The sequence below is a fragment of the Siphateles boraxobius genome, unplaced genomic scaffold, assembly GCF_051911475.1.
Source record: "Siphateles boraxobius isolate OS27281-9 unplaced genomic scaffold, OSU_SipBor_1 5, whole genome shotgun sequence".
Lineage (NCBI taxonomy): Eukaryota > Metazoa > Chordata > Actinopteri > Cypriniformes > Leuciscidae > Siphateles > Siphateles boraxobius.
The window spans coordinates 23,401,233-23,425,121 of record NW_027509141.1 but is presented as its reverse complement, the minus strand read 5'-3'; the positions used below and the strand labels follow the sequence as shown (position 1 = coordinate 23,425,121).

General features: G+C 39.9%; 1 protein-coding gene across 50 annotated transcripts in view; it reads left to right on the top strand.

The window, feature by feature from the left end:
* plekha6 (pleckstrin homology domain containing, family A member 6) overlaps nt 1-23,889 on the top strand; it is an 84,333-nt gene that overhangs the window by 55,189 nt on the left and 5,255 nt on the right. For 10 of the 50 annotated variants that reach the window (XM_077203371.1, XM_077203380.1, XM_077203387.1 and 7 more), the window contains 16 exons: nt 776-1,222; nt 9,872-10,370; nt 10,844-10,933; nt 11,232-11,285; nt 13,837-13,905; nt 14,165-14,245; nt 14,332-14,481; nt 14,607-14,702; nt 15,235-15,346; nt 17,658-17,794; nt 20,508-20,583; nt 20,659-20,762; nt 20,991-21,167; nt 22,590-22,739; nt 22,879-23,012; nt 23,386-23,528. In XM_077203371.1, coding sequence (XP_077059486.1) covers nt 776-1,222; nt 9,872-10,370; nt 10,844-10,933; nt 11,232-11,285; nt 13,837-13,905; nt 14,165-14,245; nt 14,332-14,481; nt 14,607-14,702; nt 15,235-15,346; nt 17,658-17,794; nt 20,508-20,583; nt 20,659-20,762; nt 20,991-21,167; nt 22,590-22,739; nt 22,879-23,012; nt 23,386-23,528 — 2,519 coding nt within the window. Of the gene's footprint in view, nt 1-775; nt 1,223-9,871; nt 10,371-10,843; nt 10,934-11,231; nt 11,286-13,836; nt 13,906-14,164; nt 14,246-14,331; nt 14,482-14,606; nt 14,703-15,234; nt 15,347-17,654; nt 17,795-19,219; nt 19,403-20,507; nt 20,584-20,658; nt 20,763-20,990; nt 21,168-22,589; nt 22,740-22,878; nt 23,013-23,385; nt 23,529-23,889 lie in introns of all 50 variants that reach the window. The other 40 variants (XM_077203352.1, XM_077203360.1, XM_077203347.1 and 37 more) reach the window with 7 other exon arrangements.

Here is a 23,889-nt window from a genome sequence, read left to right as displayed (position 1 = left end):
CAGTAAAACATACCTGTAATCTAGTACTGTAAATCTGTGTGCAATGGGAATAAAAATAAAAAAAAACCTCAAAGACCTGGAAATGCTATTTTTACACACACTACAAAATGAATATGACATAAGTAGTATGACCACATAGTGGTCAACTAGATATATAGTGCACCATAGTTTGAAGTTGCTCCCTTGTGTGTATCTAGTGACAGCCAAACTCAATTCACTTGGATAGTTTGCACAGACAGACCCAAACGCACAGTACATGCATTTTTCCTGTGTGTCTGCACTCTGTCAAAATAAAAGTCCCACATTTGACACCTCACGACCAAACAGGATAACTTACTGGCCGATGCGATAACTAAAAAATGTCAAATATCGACCTTGATGATATATCGGTCAACCACTACTTGAAATAAAGTACATGAATCATATAGACTACGTTTATTAAACGTTTCTGGTGCTTTTATGGATCTTCATTCATAAAATACAAAAGAGTACATTCTTCAAGATTTCTACTCTTTGGGTTTCACAGAAGGAAAAAAAGTCATGGGTTTGGACAGCGTCTTAAAAACATGATTCTTGTGGAGTGAAAACAGCAGATGCTAAAAAACAGCAGAAATGGAATGCAAGAGTGCGTCCTTAGTACTGCTACCCTGATATTCTGAAAAAAACAGTCATGTGCACTCCTTATAAAAAACATTGCATAAAGAAGATCAAAGGCATCACTCTGTTTTATGACAGTGTCTAACAGATGTTTTGTCTTTCTCCTGCTGTCCTGCAGAAATAAATCTGAGCCCATCCCTACAGCTGACCAAAATGACATGGTAGCCAAACGACTGGAACCCAACTCTCATGCGGAGAACAACGGGCAGAGGCCAGACTTTCACGAGCCTGTCAAACATGAGCCAAATGGAGTAGAGTCCAGAGACACCACACCCAGCACCCCAGTAACCCCTAATATAGACAGCAGGATGGGGGAGAAAGGAGGCCTGGTACCCCATCACCCCAACGGCTGGGGTAACTATGGTCCTCCCAACGGTTCAAGATACCAGTCCCAAGAGAATGTGAGGGACTTGCGAGAGCCGCACGAGGAGAATGTGGTGATGCGGAGGGGCTTTGTGCCCAGGACGGCACCAGAGAGACTCGCCCAGAGGAAAAGTTCCATGACGCAGCTGCAGCAGTGGGTCAACCAGCGCCGGGCAATGGTGCCTCAGGACGACGGACGCAGGTGAGGCGTCACAACCTCATCCTTTTCTTCTCAGCTGGGTTAATATAGTTGGGGTTTTTAAGGGAGTTTTTATTTGATTTTCAATGAAGGATTTTGATTTAGTTTTTTGTTATTTTTCTTTTCAATCTATCTTTGTTAGATCTACTTTAGGTTTGTCATTTTCAGTTTTTATTTTAGTTTTAGTGTTTTTAAAGTATGAGATTTTTTAAAATTTAGTTATAGTATTTAATATTAATATGTTAAATTTAATGTAACTACACTGGTACAATTACTAAACTGATTTAAATTCTCTGATATTTTTTGTTTATAATGCAAGTAGATAGCAAAAACGTCTATGGTTACGTATGTAACCCTCGTTCCCTGATTAGGGAACGGAGACGTTATGTCGGATGACGACGAATGGGGTTTCGCTTAGAAAGCCTATCAACTTCGAGTATTACAAAACGAGCCAATGGCAAAGAAATGCCATGGGTCTGCGGAATTTGCATGGCGTAACTCCGCCCCACCTCGTGGGTATAAAAGGAGGAAGCCGGCAACATGCAGATATGTTTCTTCGCTGAGGAGCCAAGACTGAGCTCAGGCGATCCCCGCGGTACAGCGGAAAGTGGCAGGCAGACGTAACGTCTCCGTTCCCTACTCAGGGAACGAGGTTTACATACGTAACCATAGACGTTCCCTTTCGTTGTCACTCCGAGTTATGTCGGATGACGACGAATGGGGTTACCAGTCTAATCACGCCACCTTCTCAGCTGTCTTCAAGTGCCCTGCGTAAATCGAGATCCCTGTCAAGACTGGACGAAGGACTCCATTTATCACAGGAATACCAAGGTACACTGGGAAGCATATCCCAAGCTTAGGGGAAGTATGCAATTAATGCCAACCCGGAGGGGGGGGGACTTAGAGAATACACATATGACCCGAAAGAAGCATATGGAAAACACTGGGGTGTCCAGCCGCAGGTTGAATATTTCAACCCCAGGGGTGGCAAGGTGGCTTGCCGAGGGAAAGATACATGCTCAGAGAGGCTTACAGTGGAAATACACATGTGGGGGTCGCTCAGAGGAGGGACCATGCACATGGGAGGCACCTAGCCGACGCGCAGGCAATAAACACTGGCGCCGACGTCAGGAGTGCTGGAGGAGCTCAGGGCTTTCGGGGAAGCTCACCTTAGGAGAATATCACACGTATCCAGTCCGTGGAATGGAATGGCGAGCAAGCGAAGACACCTGAGCGGGTCCGGTACTAGCTGGTTGAAGCGAGTACATGAGAGGACACAGGCTCCACTCGGAGATTATAGAATCATGCGCATGTGTTAGGTGTCGCCCAGCCTGCAGATCTGCAGATGTCTGTTATCGAGGCGCCATGCGCTAGATCCCAAGAGGACGCCACACTCCGGGTGGAGCGGGCAGTCACACCAAGGGGGCACGGTCGACCTTGCTGCTGGTATGCCAAAGCAATGGCGTTCACTATCCAGTGAGACAACCTTTGCTTGGAGAGAGCCTTTCCCTTCAGCTTCCCACCATAACAGACAAAGAGCTGATCTGAGGTCCTGAAACACTGCGTTCTGTCTACATAGGCGTGGAGAGCGCGTACTGGACTGAGCAGTGCCAAGGCTGGATCTGCCTCCTCCAGGGGCAGCGCTTGCAGGTTTACCAGCTGGTCCCGGAAGGGAGTGGTAGGAACCTTGGGCACGTATCCAGGCCGGGGTCTCAGGATCACGTGAGAGTAAGCCGGCCCGAATTCCAGGCACGCTTCGTCAACGGAGAATGCGTGCAGGTCCCCTACCCTCTTGATGGAGGCCAGTGCAACCAGGAGCGCTGTCTTCATAGACAGGAATTTAAGCTCGACTGATTGCAGGGGCTCAAATGGCCCCGTGGACGACGCCCTAGCGGAAGTGATGGTAGCCACCACCGCTGGTGGTAGGGTACTCAAACCTGCCTCGTCCCATCCAGGAGCCACACGTGGAGGTTCCAGAGATCGGGACGAGGGTGCCATAGGGTGCCCCGTCCCTGAGAAAGAAGGTTCTTCCTCAGGGGGATTGGCCAGGGAGGTGCTGTCGCGAGGAGTACTAGTTTGGGGAACCAGGTCCGGTTGGGCCAGTAAGGGGCAACCAGAATGACCTGCTCCTCGCCCTCCCTGACCTTGCCCAAGGTCTGCGCAAGAAGGCTCACTGGGGGAAACGCATACTTGCGGCCCTACGGCCAGCTGTGCGCCAGAGCATCTGTGCCGAGCGTGCCCTCGGTCAGGGAATAAAACTGGGCGCAATGGGTCGAGTCGTGAGAGGCAAACAGATCTATCTGTGCGTCCCCGAACTGGTCGCACCAAATCAGCTGAACCAACTGGGGATGGAGTCGCCATTCTCCAGGGAGTGGCTGTAGCCGTGAGAGCTAATACGTATTGAAAACTGTTGGGCAAAGTCTTCAACTGCACCGCCGAAGAGGCCGGCCTGGGACAAGGGGGCGTTAAGCAGACGGGTCCGCTCGGCGTCCCGAATGTCAGCCAGGTTCAGCCACAGATGTCTCTCCTGGACCACAGGTGTGGACATCAACAAACCCAGGGAGCGCGCGGTAACCTTCGTCGCCCGGAGAGCAAGGTCGGTCGCGTTGTGCAGCTCATCAAAGAGCCCTGGGTTTGTCCTACCCTTGTGCATGTCTCTGAGCATCTGGGCCTGGTAGACCTGCAGAGTGGCCATAGGATGCAGTGAAGCAGCTGCCTGTCCCGCCGCTCTGTAAGACTTCGCCACCAGGGTCGACGAAAATCTACAGTCTTTGGATGGGTGCTTAGGCTCGCCCCGAGAAGAAGCACTCTGAGGACATAGTTGCATGGCAACAGAGCGTTCAACCGGGGAAAGCCCAGTGTATCCACGGGCAACTGCCTCATCGAGGGGAGGAAAGGCGGATGAGACCAGCGAGCGGTACTGAGAAGACAGGGGGGTCTTCCAGGACTTCGAGATCTCATCATGCACATCCGGGAAGAAAGGTATTGGGGTTTGCCGAGGACGAGGGTCGGCGGCCTTACCCAAAAAAACAATCGTCCAGCCACGAGCGCCCGGGACAGGGTGGAGGCCTCCACTCAAGTCCGATGCTCGCGGCTGCCCGGGAAAGCATGGCCGTCATCTCCGGATCAGACTCGAGCACAGCCGTATGCACACCGGAAGGTGGCAGCTGTGACGAGCCCTCACTTCCAGAAGACTCAAACCCACCTAGTGATGCTGCAACAGACATGGCATCTTCCTCTGTAGCTTCAACTGAAACACGCGGGCCACCAGAGGGTAGACCCGCGGGAATTAGCAGTTCACTAGCGGGCACCGTCATTGAAGAGGGGGGCTGGGGTCGCGGACACATAGTCGGCGCCTTGTTCCAGACCGTAACCCTCAGGTCACCCTGGCGACCAGCCTCAGAATGAGGGGACTCTCAGTCTTGCACGTTCACGGAGTCTCGACCGTAATGACGCGATGGTCATGTTCCCACAGAGAGAACATGAGTCATCCACGAGCGCTGCTCTAGCATGATCAATGCCCAAACATACTATGCAACGCTCGTGCCCATCAGAGTCCGATACCAATCTGCCGCAACCAGAAGTACACGGGCGAGACATCTTTAAAAAGACGTGCCACGTGTAAGCTCTTTTAGTGAGAGAAAACTCAAGTGTTGAAGCACCCGGGGAGAACACACCGTCTGGCAGACCACTGCAACAGATCAGCAGGAAGCACGCTCTCGCCGTAGATCGCCGTCACACCAACACTCAAGGTACTCGTTTGTAAAGCTGACAATTCAGAGATGGCTTGTGGAGAGAAGAATACACTTGGCTCCGAAGCGAAAACATATCTGCATGTTGCCTGCTTCCTCCTTTTATACCATAGACAGTAAAAGAAATGGACACAGCGACCCCGTTGATTTCAACGGAGAGAGTTGAAGCCCAACATGGGCACTCACTTCCTGATAGCCAAGCGTTCTGCGCAGGCTCAAACTGAGCTTGATGACGTAGATGTCACGTGAGCAACCTGACTGACAGTTGTAAATCTTCTAGTAGCTGTGTGGAGAAAAAGAAAAGAAAAAAGCCAACAAAAAGTTATCACACTGAATTAACAAAATACCACCTATAACACAATACTTGTCTTGAATGATGATCAGAAGTTTCCAAGGTCGAAGTATGATGGCTCTCCAGAAATAAGGGCTTTGACTAGCAGGCGCAAGCAAGCTAATCTCGAACGGTCAATGACGCATAGGAGTAAAGAGTAAACTCATATTAATGTGTGTGTGTGTGTGCGTGTGTGTGTTTTGGAAATCAAATCGTTTAGTATTGTAAAAACATAATATAATGTTTATTAATATATTACAATACTATTAATAATTATAATAAGTAATTTAATATAACATATTACGCTATATAATTACAATATGACATGATAAAAGAAGTGGCTAAAATCGACTTTAAAATAGCCTACTTTAGGATTGTAATCGTTTGAGTAGCCTATCTACAGTTCTAGTCATTTTAGTTAGTTAGTTTAGTTTATTTTGAACATGTTTATGTATATATCCATTAGATTTAAATATTTGGCTAGTACACACACACACACACACACACACATAATACAATCAAAAATAACAGATAAATAAATGCATGTAGGCTACAGCACAATCTTCCAAAATTATTAAAAATGATTCAAATATAGGCACATGTGCAAATAACTTTTTCCCTTCCCTCATTTCCTTCTACATCAAACAGAATAATAACCCATCCAAAAAATACTTCTTAGTATGAGCCCAGGAACCATACTATAAAATACTGTCCACTCGAGTTATTTTCGTATCCATTCAATATTACATGACCATATAATATTCCAATATATAAAGAATTGTGAGCTAGGTGTTAAATCGTGTAGTTTTGGCTAATAAATCATGGTCACAAACACTTGAACAAAACCGTTTTTCTTTATTTCACGTTATGTAGGCATTTTGTACATATGGATTCCGAACGGGATCACATTCATCTTCAAGCATAGATCTGTAAATAAATAAAGGAACAACGTTAACCGCGATAGACATTGAGATGTTTTTTTTCTTCTTCCATTGCCTGTATAATTTCCTGATAATTAATTTTCCCATCCCCCGTAGGTGTAGTAGTAGATAAATAATTTAAAGTTCGTGGGTAAATGTTACTTCATATGTATTCACTTGCCACATATCGAATTATTTCCAATTCCTCAAAAACGTTGTTTAAATATTTTGTAGCGTTGCTTTTATGGACTCTATCTATGCCATGGGCTGACTTTAGACAGTAAAAGCCTGCCTGCGAGACTGTGCGAGCTTCTCCTCCTGTCTATACGGTAATGTCTCTATTGTGCGACATAAAGTCGCGTGGTTATGACGCAATTTCTAGTCTATTTTTACAAGAATGGCTTCTACGAGGCCATAACGTAAGATGCAAAGTAATGGAGCCTTTTATACATTGTCGTGTTTCTTTAGAAATAAAAAATGGACAAATGGAGTCTTTGGACGCCTCAGATGTAAAGTTATTCGCTGTCAAAGTGACGCCAAAATGAATGGGAGTCAATGGGATGCTAACAGTAGGTGATAGCCAGCTACAATGGCGGCCCCCGGAGGCAGCTTCAACTTCCGGCTGATGGATTACCCCCTTTTTTTATACCCACGAGGTGGGGCGGAGTTACGCCATGTAAATTTCTTTGCCATTGGCTCGTTTTGTAATACTCGAAGTTGATAGGCTTTCTAAGCGAAACCCCATTCGTTGTCATCCGACGTAACTCGGAGTGTCAACGAAAGGGAACTAAAGTTTATGGGAATTTCTTTTTGGAGTTGTAAACAAATTATTTTAGTTTAGTTTCAGTTTTTTAAGTAGTGCTAGTATATATATATATATATATATATATATATATATATATATATATATATATATATATATATATATATACAGTATATATATATATATATATATATATATATATATATATATATATATATATATACACACTACTGTTCAAAAGTTCAAAAGTTTGGGGTCAATACATTTTAAAGGAATTCATACTTTTATTCAGCAAGGATGCATTAAATTATTAACAGTGACAGTAAATACTTTCATAATGTTACAAAATATTTCTATTTCCAATAAATCCGGCTCTTTTGAACTTTCTATTAAAATCAAATAAGCCATATCATAGGTTGGAAGCTGGAAAATAGCTCCCTGTGGGTAACTTTGGAATCATTAGCATGCTATCCATTGGAGATTACATCAACACTTTATGTTAATAGCTTGAAGTTTCTGATGAGTGTAGAGGGGCTGTCCCCCTTACAAGCCACGCTGAAAGCTTGGCAGGATTGTAATAGGTATTTGAGCACAAAAGGTCATATAAGTAAAAACTCTCCTATTGCATTTAACCCTGACTTTTTAGCACTTTCCCAAACTGATTTTCGAAACTGGTCATTTCATGGGCTGAAAACTTTAGACAGTAAAAGCCTGCCTGCGAGACTGTGCGAGCTTCTCCTCCTGTCTATACGGTAATGTCTCTATTGTGCGACATAAAGTCGCGTGGTTATGACGCAATTTCTAGTCTATTTTTACAAGAATGGCTTCTACGAGGCCATAACGTAAGATACAAAGTAATGGAGCCTTTTATACATTGTCGTGTTTCTTTAGAAATAAAAAATGGACAAATGGAGTCTTTGGACGCCTCAGATGTAAAGTTATTCGCTGTCAAAGTGACGCCAAAATGAATGGGAGTCAATGGGATGCTAACAGTAGGTGATAGCCAGCTACAATGGCGGCCCCCGGAGGCAGCTTCAACTTCCGGCTGATGGATTACCCCCTTTTTTTATACCCACGAGGTGGGGCGGAGTTACGCCATGTAAATTTCTTTGCCATTGGCTCGTTTTGTAATACTCGAAGTTGATAGGCTTTCTAAGCGAAACCCCATTCGTTGTCATCCGACGTAACTCGGAGTGTCAACGAAAGGGAACTAAAATTTTGAATTTATGGGAATTTCTTTTTGGAGTTGTAAACAAATTATTTTAGTTTAGTTTCAGTTTTTTAAGTAGTGCTAGTATATATATATATATATATATATATATATATATATATATATATATATATATATATATATATATATATATACAGTATATATATATATATATATATATATATATATACACACTACTGTTCAAAAGTTCAAAAGTTTGGGGTCAATACATTTTAAAGGAATTCATACTTTTATTCAGCAAGGATGCATTAAATTATTAACAGTGACAGTAAATACTTTCATAATGTTACAAAATATTTCTATTTTTGTAACTGGTCATTTCATGGGCTGAAAACTTTTGCTCATATGTTTGATGAAGACTTTAAGTCTATTAAATCGTTTAATGCTATTTGTGTTGAATATCAAATTCCTAGAACAGATTTTTTTAAATATCTGCAGGTTCGTCACATTATTACATCTCTACATAAAAAGGGACAACTTAGATTATATCCTACAGAGTTGGAAAAATTTATTATTTCTGCTACTTCGGTTAAGGGGAAGATTTCTCATTTGTATAAAATTCTGCTAGAAAGATCCCCAAATTCTTTTTTTTCTCTGAGAACAAATTGGGAATTAGAGCTTAAAAGGAAGTTCAGCGAAAAAGAATGGTTAACTTTGTGTATCAATTTGACCTTACCCTTGAGTGTGAACATTAAAGTTAAAGAAACTAATTATAAATGTTTGTATAAATACTATATAACTCCAGTGAAGCTTAATAAATTTAATGACACAAACTATCCTATGTGTAGAAAATGTGGAATTGAATTAGGAACATTCATGCATTTATTTTGGTATTGTAAAGCTATTTTTTCATTTTGGGAGAAGATTCATAAAGTAAATCAAGATATGTGTAACTGTACTTTTGAGCTATGCCCTATGTTATATTTATTGAATTATGATATTGAAAATAAGTTTCCCTTTACAAAAAAATGTGTGTTTACAATGTTTTCTTATTTTGCAAAAAAATGCAAACTTACTGCATGGATATCCCAGTCAGGACCCACACTGGGTCAATGGCTGGATCAGATAATAGATTTGTTGCCCATTGAAGAAATTACAAGTAAACAGCATTCAAGACTGCAAGAGTTCCAAACCACATGGGCCTTAGTATTAAATTATATAGAGACTATACAATTATCAACTTAAATGGAATAATGGATAACCCACAGACTGTGTAGATTCTTCCTTTTTTTTTTTTTTTTTTTTGTTGGTTGTTGTGTGTCTTGTCGATATACTTAGCGGTATTCTTCTTGGTGTTTTCTGTGATTGTGTTGTGTGTAATGTGTTAAATTGTGAAAAAAAAAAAATTTTATCAAGTAAGCCTTAAAAAAATGTTTCCACAAAGATATTAAGCACCACAACTGTTTTCAACATTGATAATAATAATAAAAAGTTTCTTAAGCACCAAATCAGCACATTAGAATGATTTCTGAAAGATCATGTGATGCTGAAGACTGGAGTAATGACTGCTAAAAAAAAAGGAATAAATTACTTAGAATATATTAACATAGAAACAGTTATTTTAATAGACTTTGACCCCAAACTTCTGAACTGTAGTCTATTTTCATTTAGATTTTCACTAATTTGTTATTACTTATAATCACTCTGCTTCTCAGTCCATCCAGGTACTACACAGTGAACCGCGGTATGTCAGCAGACTGTTACGGCGTGTACGGCGGGCCTCCGTATATGGATGAATATCCCCTCTACCCACCCGGTGTCCGACCCGAGAGCATTTGCTCCATGTCGGCTGCGTACAACAGACCATCTCCTCGCTGGACCGTGGAAGAGAGAAGGAGGTCATTGCGAGACGGACCCATATACGGTCAACCTCGAGATCCTCAGTGGATGATGGGACCCCAAGGTCCTGCCTATTACCCCCAGCTGGACTCAGCACAGAACTCTATGAGACGGCTTTCCATACAGCCACGCTCACGGTCAGTCCCTCGCTCGCCTTGTTCCTCATCGGGAGGACCCTACTCTCCGCACAGCTTCGCCTCTCCTGCCCGATCGCCCAGCACCAGGTTTGATCGGGGACCAAGCCGAATAAGAGAGGAGGGTATTTATGCTGACCCCTCGGTCTACGGACTCCGCAGGTCACTGAGCTCACCTAAGGTAAAGCACCTGTCAACCAACTAAGCATCCATAGTGACAACAATAACCAGAGCACCGACTGCCAACTTTCTTAAACTTTTTAATTCTTTATGTGAATATGCTGTCAAACTTCTGTTAGTTTTCCATAGCCATACGTTGCAGCCTGTTGCCTCATTGCAGAACTACCCACTTGCACTACAAAATATATTATTTAAGATAACACATTATCCAAAAAATCCTGCAGTCAAAATTCAGCAGGCGTTTCAGTGTCACATGATCCTTCAGAAATCATAAATGTTGCTGTGTTGCTGCTTAATATTCATTAATATTTTTTCCGAAGCCGTAATGCAGTTTTTTCAGGAATCTTTTGTAGCATTTACCTTTTGATCAATTTAATGCATCCTTGTTGAATGAAAGTATTTATTTCAAAAAATAGTGTATATTAAATGTATATACAGCATACACTAAATTACCATATTTAATTCTTATTTTAGTACGATTTTCCTGGAGATCGTCGCTCTTACAGCCAAGGAATGTACCACTATAACTACCCAGCATCCCCAGCATCGCTCCACAGTAAAATGGTAAGTCAACACTTTTTAAACATTTGTGAATGTATTTAGCTTGGTGCAAGCCAATTACAGCCTTGTCAATTGAGAATCAACAAATCATGTGACTGATCATTTGTATGTGCAATAGCTTGTAATTGAGAGCATGTACTTGTCTGTTCTTATGAGTATGAGCGTGATGCACCACGCTGTGTTGTTATTAGCAATGCCGTGATCAGCATGTATGTGTCCTCTCCTGTGTCCCGGCCTCCATCTCTCCATCTGATGCTTTTGCGTGCTGTATGCTGCTGCTGCTGGGTTTGACACACATCAGGAGGACATTTTAGACGTGCAGCTTCAGAGGAACCTGGAGTACCTAGATCAGCAGGTAGGAGGCTTGATCCAAAAACCACAACTTAGTTTCAATGCTGACAGCACATGCTCTGTTCCAAAACCGAGCGAGCTAGATCTACCCACAGTGGCAAGAATTTTTTTTGAAATATTGCTGTATTTATTATAAATGATTTATATGTGCACATCTTATTTTTATTATTATTCATGTGCCCTCATAATCTTTAGTCAAAATAGCTTTCCCTCCCTCTTTCAAACAACATCTCTTCTCTGACAACCAGTTTACTGTCGTGAGGGCGGGACAACCTTTTTTTTTTTTTTTAAGCCGTTTCACTCTGATATATGTCACAATGGGGAAGAAAAGACTATCACACCTTCCATTTCATGTTGACGTTTTTTGACCACAAACATTTTGATCACATTAGAAATCTGGTATTCAAACCTAGACATAAACTGAAGGTTTTCAAACAGAGCTTTTGATTGTTGGATTCACATTAAGAAGGTGTTCTGATAAAGAACAGACTGACTGATGTTTGGTTGCCCACTTCAAGATAACATAAACAACCATGTCGTAAATGTAGTCATGGTCCTTTCAAATGTTTTGTAAAGCACCACCTTCTGCTCTCACTGTCTTCTCCTCCGTTTCTCCCCTGTGTTAGTTCTCACACTGATCTGAAAGTGTTTTCTAATTTCATTACAGTTGCATGTTACTTTCACAGCAGCAACTGCTATTTATAGCTCCTTCGTAGTTTTCACATGGGAAAGCTGTAACAAGGTAGAAAGGTTTCGAGCCAAGAGTTCAATATCTGTTTTCTCTAGCAGTGGTTTTTAATTGTCTTTAATTGTTATTTTTTTGTCTGTTCACCACTGATTTATCTCCAAGAAGATGTAGTCGTGGAAATAAAGAACATTTCCAAATCTTTACTCTATTTTTAATCAAATAAATGCAGCCGTATTGAGACTCAAAAACATTTTAAAAAATCCTACCGACCTAAACTGTAGTGTAAAAACATTTGAACGGTAGTGTACCTAATATAGAAAAGGACTTATAGAAAAAAAAATCCAACTTGAGAAATATTCACTGGAGTACAAAAAATGTGACAACTAGCCCCGGTCTCCCTTCTACCTGCTGTGAAGTATAAGTTAGGTTCCATCGAAGTCGGCCATATTCAAAGTCAGGTGTATAGCCAGATGAATGATGGTTTGTTCTGCCCTAGATGACAGATGGTGATCACCTAATCGGCATGGTCACCAGAATGGTTGAGCGTTCCTCTCCTCGAACAAAGCTATTCTCACAAGTAAGAGAGTCGAGAGTCCTCTAGAGAGGCAGGCTGCTGATCTACCTGGCATTCCTGCACCACCAAACCTCATTTCAGTCTCTTTCCGGCAAAATTAGGCTCAAACGAGGCTGTTCTGAGGCTGTAATGGAGCCTGTCTCTCTGTGCTTCCTGGTCGATGTGGCATGTTGGATGTTTTGATAGTGCTTTAGGTTTAAGTGATAGTTTTCAAGTTCAGTGATAAGCCGCAATCTTCAGTTTATCTTTGGTTTTCAGCCTTTTTGCTTTATTTATGTGCCAGAATCCCACCATTTCCCATGCTTGTTTACCCAATATCACACCCTCCATTGTTTAGTCATTGTGTATCGTGTCATCTTGCTGTTGTCCTCTGTGTATGTGTCTTATCCATTCACATCATCCAGCAAGAAAGCCATTGTATATTGTATATATCCTTCACACAGAGGGGCTTATCATTGACACAGCATTTGGGATGGTTTTTGTTGCTGAATAATGCAAACAGCACATTGCAATGGCTAATAAATAATGTATCTATTTATTTATTTATAATGTGTTGGTATTATAAAGTGTTGGTATTTATTTACTTGATTTAATGATTTTACTTGACTAAATGATTTTATATATATATATATACATATATATATATATATATATATATATATATATATATATATATATATATATATATATATACTGCTAGTCAAAAGTTTTGGGTCAGTAAGAATTTTAATGTTTTTAAAAGAAGTCTCCTCTGCTCACCAAGACTGCATTTATTTGATTAAAAATACAAAAAGAAAACAGTAATACTGTAAAATATTATTACAATATATTATTATTATTATTAAAAACAACTTTTTCAATGTGAATATATAGTAAAGTGTAATTTTTTCCTGTGATCGAAGCTGAATTTTCAGCATCATTACTCCAGTTTACATTCTATTCACATAGAAAAAAAGCTGTTTAAAATTGTAATAATATTTCACAATATTACTTTTTTTATCAAATAAATGGTGAATAGAAGTTACTTCTTTTAAATACATTAAAAATCTTACCAATTTAAAACTTTTGACTGGTAGTGTGTATGTATGTATGTATATATATGTATGTATATATATATATATATATATATATATATATATATATACATACATATATATACATACATACATACATACACACTACCAGTCAAAAGTATGTATGTGTGTATATATATATATATATATATATATATATATATTCAAAAGACTCATTTTCACTAATATTTCCATTTTATTTTATTTTATCTGGTTATAGGTGCCTCCATTTCATGATGTGTACGGTGACCTACATCCCACTCTGAAGCTAAATGAGATTGAAACCAGTGTAAGTCAATTTGTATGATAAAAAGATATAATTTTTGGTGCATACATTTATAAGTGTATACATATTTATATGTATGAGTTATATGTATGACAATGAGTTATAAATTATAACTCATTGTCATACATATAACTCATACATATAAATCATTGTCATTCCTATAACTCATACATATAAATCATTGTCATTCCTATAACTCATACATATAAATCATTGTCATTCCTATAACAGACCCATGAACTTTCATTTTGTCTATGTGCAGAAACTACTGGGCCGCCTGTGTGAGCAGACTCGTCTTGTGAAAGAGCAGGAGACTGTAGTTCATCGTTTGCGAATGGAAAAGGTAATTTCTGATTAAATGATGTACTTAACCATAAAATATTTAAATACTAAACCAAACATTACTTGAATGTCTTCTGCAATCTCCAGGATAGTCTAGAGGGGGTGCTGGTGGCCACACATCAGGAGATGGAGCTGTACAGGAACCAGCCGCTGGCTATGGAGAAACTTCAGCTGAAGAAGGAGAGTCTACAAAACAAGCTGATAAACATCAGAGGAGAGCTGTCTCAGGCCTCCAGTGTAAGAAAACAGACAATTTTATGAAAACACATTATCAAAGCTAGTGTTGTTGATTAAATAAATATTAAATTGTATGATTTTGAAAATATATATATTTTAAATATTCTTTGCATGTTTCTTTACAGGCCCTGACCACCACCCGGATGGAGTTCGAGGCACTAGAGGATGATGTGAACAGCATCCATGGTGACCTTTGGGAACAGCTGAACGCTGGAGGGCAGGTACTATAATGATTTCCACATTTGTCATCATTATCAGCGGCGTTCATGTTTTCAAATCATCATTAGTTACTTGGAAACCTTGAACTGTTAAACTACAAACCCTTAATGACTTCTGCCGTCTTTTCATTTAGACAAATAATTTATTCATGGGCATATGCAATTATTCATTTGCATCATGCATTCAGTATGATCCTTTTCACATGATTGATTTACCTGTGTCATGGGTGGTGTGATGTGGGCATTATCATGGTAAAAAAAATGTGAACTTGATGATACAGAATTAATTAGTATACTAAATTAAGATCCATAGCAATTACCTGTTTATTTGCTAGTAATGCAAATGCAAAGACTGCTCACATTTATTTAAATGGAAATTAATTGTGCAATCAATAATTTAATGGCTTGTGATTCTTATTATTTTTTAATGAGAATAAAAATGCATTTTTATAATGATCCTGGCGGCACTATTCAATAATGCATATGTCTTTCCGATTTCAATGAATAGCTTGTCTAACAGAATCTCTTCTCCCAGAGTGAGCTGGTACACAGGCACATTCAGAAAGAGTTCTGGAGGGTTCAGGATGTCTTGGAGGGGCTGCACAAAAACAACCCGTCTCGTGGAACGGACACGGCCAAACACAGAGGTCAGATGATCTCCATACTGGCTGGCGTCACACATAAACTCTGCATATTTATTTCTGCACTCAGCAACATTAATAACAGCAAAAAATTGGTCAGAAAGAAGAAGAATATTAAAGTCGGCATGAGATGAAAATTCACCTTGTTCTTATTGTTCTAAATGCGTATGTTTAATTTTGTAAAACTGGCTTGTAATTTAATCAAAAAGTCATATCTGAATTTTCCAGTGAAACAGTCAGACTTCTCTCTGGTGACGTACGCCGGACTCCTCCAATCATTAATCAGTTCAGTTTAATCAGTTTAAACCCGAAAGCTTTCTTAGAATTAACTGAAAGTACACATTCAGATCTTCCTCTTTCCAATCAACAATCAATGGATAGAACCAAGTCCCTCCCCTCCATTTTCTTATCTGAAGTCATTTTTGCTTATTAGCATGGTTCAATGGGATCATTGAAGGTCAGCAGCAAAGACATTGGGTAATAAAGTGAGATTAAATACATAAAGTATATTTGTATTATTTAACATATTTAATTATTTCAGGTTTGCTTCATATTCTGAGTTTCACTGTTTTTATTTATTTTGAGGAATACTGAATCTTTGTGCATCTCACTTCAGTTTTTGTGCAAGTGAGATATGTGAATGCATTTTCACATTTAGTCTAGAACATTTAGTCTTACACAGCGTACACAACACCTCTACACTTTTATTCCCAGTTTCAATCAACATGGGGACAAGAGAGTTGTCAGTCAAGAAATGGGAAAACAAAGTAATGCGTTACTTTACTAGTTACTTGGAAAAGTAATCTAATTACTTATCTCACGTTACTTTTAATGCTTGACTCACAAAATTGCCTGAGGCAACCTGTAACGATTCAATCAATTTCTGATGGAGCAAAATCTAGTCCCATCCAACATTTTTTTCTTGTTTCTAGAAGCCGTTTCACTCGGATATACGTCACAAAAGAGAAGAGAAAACTATTGCTACTTCCGTTTCATGACGACTTTAAAGGGTCATTCCACCGGTGGAGAAATGAATATGTATTGAAAGTGGGTCATATATGTTGTAGAATAGTATCATAAATTTCTAAATTGGGACCTTCTTGGCCGATAAAAGGCAGAAAATGACTTTTCGTATGTAGACAACAATCCCCATAGTGCATTGCAATGCTCAGCTCCGCAGACCACTCCCACTACAGTAGTTAGCTTAACTGCAAGATATTTGTGCAATGAAACTGCCACGTTAGCGTGTTAACAAAATGAAAATAAACGTACTTTACAGAAAGACGACCATTTGACCCTGTAGGCTTTGGCTGACGTTGCCAGTTGACGTTAGGTATTCTAAAGTAGGTCTCCAGGACGCCGCTATCCATATGGGGTGCGAAACTCGGGTGAGCAACAACACACACGTCCGTGTCATCCTCCGATTCCGTAGCACCGCTGGAATTCTCGGCAGCAGACACACTCTTGTTCTGTGTCCATTGGCGCACAGTGAGAGCACAGGCACCACCAATCTGCCCCAGCTCGAGCCATTGCGGGCTCCTCGTCCTCGTCTCGTCGGCCGTGGTGACAGCAGCTTCAGCCGCCTCCGGTTCCTCCATAGCCCTCAGCTGCTCGTCGCTATACTGTGGCTCATAAAGGCAGCCACGAGCATCCGTTTCTACCATAACTTCGTCAAAATCCAGATCCTCCATAATGCATCCGTCTGCGTATTCAGTACCTTCGTCCATATTTTCAAAAAGTTTCTGCTGGTGAAATCAAACGCACTGGCACTGATCTGTGATAGGTCTGTTAGCGCATTAGGTCCAACCCCCTATGGGCGGGTTTGAAAGGGCGGGAACTAGTGCTTGTAGTCTTCACAGAAATCCCCCCCTTTTACACTTCCTCCTACAATGACGTAAAATGACGATTTTTGCGTCATTGTAGGAGGAAGTGAAAAAGGTAAATAGAGGATTTCTCTCGTCTCAGGGGAAAATGAAAGAGTGTTGCACGACCATTCAATAGTATGACTGGATTTCTAACAATGGAAATCTTAATGCAAATGGGTGGAGTGACCCTTTAAAGGAAATTCTCAATACAATAAATCAGAAATCACTTTATTTTCCATGTTTATCTTGCGGCACTTTCATACCTTTTGTGCATACATTGTGAAACAGACTTAATTGGGAAACATAAAAACATCATTAGTTTTATGATTTTATTATGTTTTATTGGAATACAACAGCAGCAAAGTGGAGCACATTACAGGGAAGAATATTAGGTTAGTTTTGACGTCCTGACATAGGTCCTTAACTCTATTATCTTTCTCTGTCTCCAGCAGCCAGTGGAGCATCCGGCTCCTTCAGCACAAACAGTCCTGCAAGTCCCTTGAGTTCAGTGAGTCTGACGAGTCCTCTCAGCCCCTTCTCTCCTGTTCCTGGCTCTCACGCCTCTCCCACTAAACAGCTGGCCACAGAGGTATTTCACACTCCATTATTCTTCAATGAAAGACACATTACTCATTACAGTGTACAGAAATCAATACAGTTCTCTAGTACCAAAACGTTTTATTTAAATGAAGAAGGGGATATTCAATTATTCTGTTTCCACTAATTAAATCAAGGCTGGTCATAGGACTAAGCTTTTACATTCGAAGGATTTGCTTTTTTTTAATTCAGGACAGCATGATTTGTTCCTTATTCACAATAATTAATATTTGTATTCTTTAAATTAGCCCAGTAATTCTGTACTGGGCTAATTTAAAGAAAACCCCTAACCATAGTCAAATGCCGTGGAGTCGTGGTAATAATTTCAAAAGACTTTTATTTTTAAAAGATTTGTAATAGAGTGCAACAGTGGGGTTACGGAAGTAAAAATCCCATTTATTTTGTCCATAGGGAATTTTGTAAATCAAAGGTATATGTTTTTGTTGAAGCCATCCGCCTGCATTATTTCAATGTATTTTTTAAATAATCATGCTCAATGGTGGAATTCCTAGTGAAAAACAAAAAAAAAAATCTCCATTGTTTTCAATTCAGTTGTGTAATTCGCAATCCTTTACGGGATTGCTGTTAAATAAACAGTATTGAGCCTTTGTCATAGCTGGTTGGTTTGGTCCATGGCTTATAACTCCTAAATGAAAAACTTCTTGGAACTAAGCCTGCTGAAAATGTGGACGGGCACTGTTGCACTCTATTAGCTTGTTAGCATGAGATAAAGCACAATGAGCTTAATCAGGAATTTAATTAATGTAATTGAATAATGATTAAATGGCCTGAAATGGGATTCAAAAACTATTTCTGTGTCTAATACCTGTTTTCTGGCTGTATGATTCTGTTTTTTGTTGTTACTTAGCTGTAGTCACTCTTAAACGTTTGGTTGTGCGTGTTTTATAGTATACATAGGCGACCCACTCCTACAGTGATACGTTACCAAAATATTCCCAGAGTTGTATGCCTTTTCTGGCTTCTAGCACATACCATTTATTCAGAAAAATCAGCCCCTGACTGAACTGCACATTTTCAGACTTTTCAAATTTTAGGTCACAAAGGATTTCCATGTTAAAACAAATGGCCTAAGCCTCTTAAACTCACTCAAGTTGCCTTTGCTAGCAGTGATTTATCAAAATGCAAAGTACTGTGTGGGTCGTGTGCAGGTCAGTGTTGCTTAGTGTTTGTGGTGAGGGATCCATGCATATATGCTTCCCATGATTCTCTCCGCCCTCCACCTGGCTTAGTTGCTCTTGATGCAGTGGTATCTCTCTCCATTCCTTCTCTTCTCTCCTCCTCCCTGCCTTTCTTTCCTTTCTGCTTAATACCTTTTCTCTCCGTAAACTTTACTTTCTTTTCCCAACTACCTTGCTTTTTTTTGTTTGTTTGTTTTTCTCCTGCCTTTCCACTACAGGAGGTTGGTCCTCCGAGACCTCCACTTCCTAAATCTTACCAGCCCCTGGAGTCCTCCCAGTCCTTTCCCCCCTCCGTCCCTCCCCTCCCCTTAGACAGCAATGCCTGGCTGCGCAGTATGGGCCCCCATTCAGGCATCCAGCAGGAAGGCTACAAGAACGAGGAAGAGTTCCGCAGCAGAAAGGTACCTCAGGAAGGCGGCCGTACTACGAGAACAAGGAATCATACTTCCACTGTGTCCATTTCCATCATCATTATTGCAACCTCAACAACATCTCCTTTTCACGCTCACTCATTAACTTAATAACTTCCCCTTTCCTTCTTCTGTACTATTTAACTTTATATCCTCTCTGTTTGCTTTTACATATTTATCATTTTGTCGTTTATCACTTTATCTCAAACGAAACGCCATTACAAATATAACATCTGTTGTAAGATATAGAAAATATTGAAATAAATGAATCAGAGTAGCTGATTGTCTTCCATAACAGTTCCATTTTCTCCCTCTAATGTGTGTGTGTGTGTGTGTGTGTGTGTGTGTGTGTGTGTGTGTGTGTGTGTGTGTGTGTGTGTGTGTGTGTGTGTGTGTGTGTGTGTGTGTGTGTGTGTGTGTGTGTGTGTGTGTGTGTGTGTGTGTGTGTGTGTGTGTGTGTGCTGGTAGACAGCTCAAGTTCCCTCATATACAGACTTGTGTAGTTGCACCATTTTTGTCCTTAATACCCATTTTAATTTGTGCCTGCTTGTGTCAGTGCTAGTGTTGCGTTTATCAGTGCTGTGGTTTGTAAAAATCCTTCCATTGCTTTTACCTATAGTCATATTCGCCCAAACAGCTTCATGCATTTACAGGATGCTATTCATCACGCTACTGAGCAATCTGTAAAAGCCCCCACTGTGCACCCTGCCGACTGTTTTTTTTTTTCTTTCATACTTTTTTTCTCTATGCTAAGAAAACTGTTAGGATAAAGGATTGCTAAAAGCTGTGCTAAATGGGGGATGGTTTTGTTGGAAATGGTTCCCTAGTTGATAAATTTAGGTATGGGAAGACATTTTTTAAATCATAATATGAATATAATCTAAATGGATCACATTAAGCATCTGCTAAGAATCAAATAAGATTTAACAACTAGATTCTCAATTTGATTCTTAGAGGATTTTTCTTTTTCTTTTTTAATCCTGTCAGGATCTTTTGGGGTGGCTGGTTTCAATTATGACAGAAATTCCATTAGCAATCCTGTAAATTCTTTTAGGATATTTTTATCAGGGTTTATATTTGCTATGTTCTGTTTCAGCACAACTACAACTCACAGGGAGAAAAGACCTGCGACTTTGAGACAGAGCAAGATCGGCTATCCAACCAGAATAAAGGTAACCAGCTAAATGTTATTGCCTTACAATGGCGCCTGTCTAAAATATAGTGTATAACTGACTTTTTCCTCGCAGTTGGAATTGTTCCACCTAGGACCAAGTCGCCTTCAGAAGAGAAAAACAACTCTGATGCCGTCCAACGTAGAAATGGGAAGGTGTCCAACGGTCACATTTCCAGGGTAGGTTAAATCTGTAAATTGTTTATGTTAAATTTAAAAGTTCTTCAACAATAGATATACATTTTATGATCAAGTATAATGAACTATACAATTCAGCAGGTCCCATTAGTTTTATCAACATAAATTGGTTACAGATATATGTTTAGATACAGTATGAATAGGACTATGTCGCATTACAAGTAGTCTTTTATAAATACAGCCTGTAATGGTGTTTGATGTGTGTCCCAGGAGAGGCCAAAGAGTGCAGTGTTCCCCGCAGAAGTGAAGTCGAAAATGAGCGTTGAGGAACAGAACGAGAGGATACGAAGAAATCAGAGCAGCTCCGTCAGAGACAAGAGGCGCAGCCTCAACCTCTCCAGCAACCAGCACATCGATGGCTTCAGAACCTCAACTAACTACAGAGTGGTTTGCATCATACTCTTAAACATATCATGAGTTAATGCAAGGCTAGCTGGTTACCAGTGCATCTTATTAACAGTAGCTTATGCTTTTAAGTTGAATTCTTTCCCCCACTTTTTATATGGGTCAGATTTATTACATATGGAATTTTGATAATTTAGGCTTTTCACAACATGAAATAAAATGACTTTACTAATCACTTAAAAATAAAGGTTCCAAAAGTAGCAATGGCATACCATTTTTGGTTCCCCAAAGAACCTTTCAGTGAACAGTTAAAAGAACCATTTTTTTGTCTTAGTGTGAAGAACATTTTAACCTTTAAATGCATGATTGTTTGGCCAATCATTATTGCATATTCGGGTCTTTAGCAATGCTTATCTATATCTAACATGGATGAATCTCTTCCTGTCGTGACAATATATAATATATTCGATTATTATACTTCTGATATTAGAATAACAATTACAGAAGACTAAAATAAAGTACACTTTGATACCTTTTGGAGCTTGGAAGGGTTTAGTTTGAGAAGATGTTATCATCACTGCCCTTGTCAGAGCTCATTTCCCAGTACATTCAGCATCTGGCTCATATTCACCATCTCAAACATATTCTCAAAACTATAATTTTCAACACCTTCAAAATCAATAGTGACAGTGACACTAGTATTTCATTGCGTTCAGTATTTGCTCTGCAGTAAATCGCTGAGTCATTTCAGGTTTTGCTGATACTTGTGTATTCTATTGTTTTCTGCCTGCGCTAACTACGATGGAAACGTCACTTCATCATTGTGTATCAGACATTGCCACCTTGTGGAATAAAGGTGAACTGCACTTATTCAGTCATCAAAGATTCAATTATTATTGTGCAGGAAAAATATTCTTACACTTACATACCTCAGGTCCTTAGCAACCCTATACAATTTTTTACAAAAACCAAATGGGAAAACAAGCATTCTTTTATAATTTATAGTTTAATTCTTGTTATATTGTTTATAATGAATTAATTGAGGAATACTAAGAAGATTGATGTCTTACTTTAAAAAATGAAGGAGGATGAGCATAGTGAATGACGTCCTGGGTCACTAAAGACCAGAGGTATGCGTTCAAGGGTTAAAAATCTGCGCAAAGAACCTATTGTGCAATGGAAAGATTCCATGGATGTTGAAGGTTTTTCATGGAACCATAGATGCCAATAAAGAACCATTATTTTTAAGAGTGTAGTAAATTAAGTAAATTGATATATTATAGATCTAATAATAATTAATACATTAATTGGGTTCCATAAAGTATATGCTTAAAACATGAAATTATTTGCCACTGGTGTAAGACAAATACAATTAATTCAAGATATGAAAACAATAGATTTTTTTTTTGCAGTGTACTTTGAGTCATGCTCAGCATTGACCCACTTGTTCTTCCTGTTATCCAGGTGCGGAGGAGAGTAACAGCTGATGAGGTGGATATTAAGGATCTCGAGGCAGCTGTGAGGGGAGGTGGTGTGGAGTCACCCAGGCAAGAAATTGCTCGCCTGCGACGACACGTGGAGCCTGAACACTATGATCTGGATCTCAACAAAGAGGTTAGACTAGAGGACACATGGCAGCACTGATTTGCACTTGAACAAAAATTTATTTTTACATCATCCAGCAATTTTACAGTTGTTTAATAATGGCTGATGTGTAGGATATGCAAGGACTTTTGTGTCATTGTTTCTCCAGTTGTCAATGCCAGATAAAGTCCTGATCCCTGAGCGATACTTGGACATCGAGCCCAGTACACCGCTCAGCCCAGAAGAGCAGCGGGAAAAACAGAAGAAAGTTGAAAGAATCAAGACACTGATTGCCAAATCAAAGTATGATCCACATCATGTCCTCATCCACTGCTCACCCAGTAACCTTCGTTTTGTTTTTGTTCTGTTTGGTCCAAATCCATTTGTTGTAATGCCATAAACCATACGCAGCACTTGCCTAACAACATGGGACTGTAAAACTTTTAAAACAAGGTCAAGCTGTGAAAATAGTACAAAAACACACCATAAAAGTCAATTTTTTTTTTAACTTTTGTGTTTTTTGGAAAATATCAAATGTAATAGGTAAAGGAACAACATTGAGTAAATCATGATAGTATTTCCCTCTTAGGGAAAACCTTGAAAATTCGAAATACGACTTTAATCACATCTGTGGATATATATCTCCTTTATTGTATATTATTTGTCTTTGCTCCAGCCTGCAAAATGTGGTGCCAGTTTTGGACGGGCCGGTGGAGGGATCCTGTAACCCGGAGCAGCAGCTTCATGAGCAGGAGAAACGCATTGAGATTTCCTGCGCGCTGGCCGCCGAGGCGTCCCGCCGTAGCCGGCTGCTCTCCGGTGAGGAAGCCAGCCGCCCCGAGGAGCCTGGCGAACTGTGACCCCTACTGTCTGATCACTGTCTGACCCTCATGTCCTTCTAATGTCACATGCTCCTCAATGTCCTCAATGTACACTTCACCACACTTCAGTGCTGAGGATGCACTTTAAGATTTCTTATTTTGCAAAAGGAAATGATAATGTGATTTATTTTTATTATCACAATCTGCATTTGCAATATATTAATGAAGCTTTTAGATAACATCTAGATGTGTGACCTCTGTACTGAATTACACTGTCTAATTCCATTACGATTCACTGGGAAACTGCTCTAGAGTTTAATGACTATGATTATATTCAGGTTTGTCACCTTGACTAAATC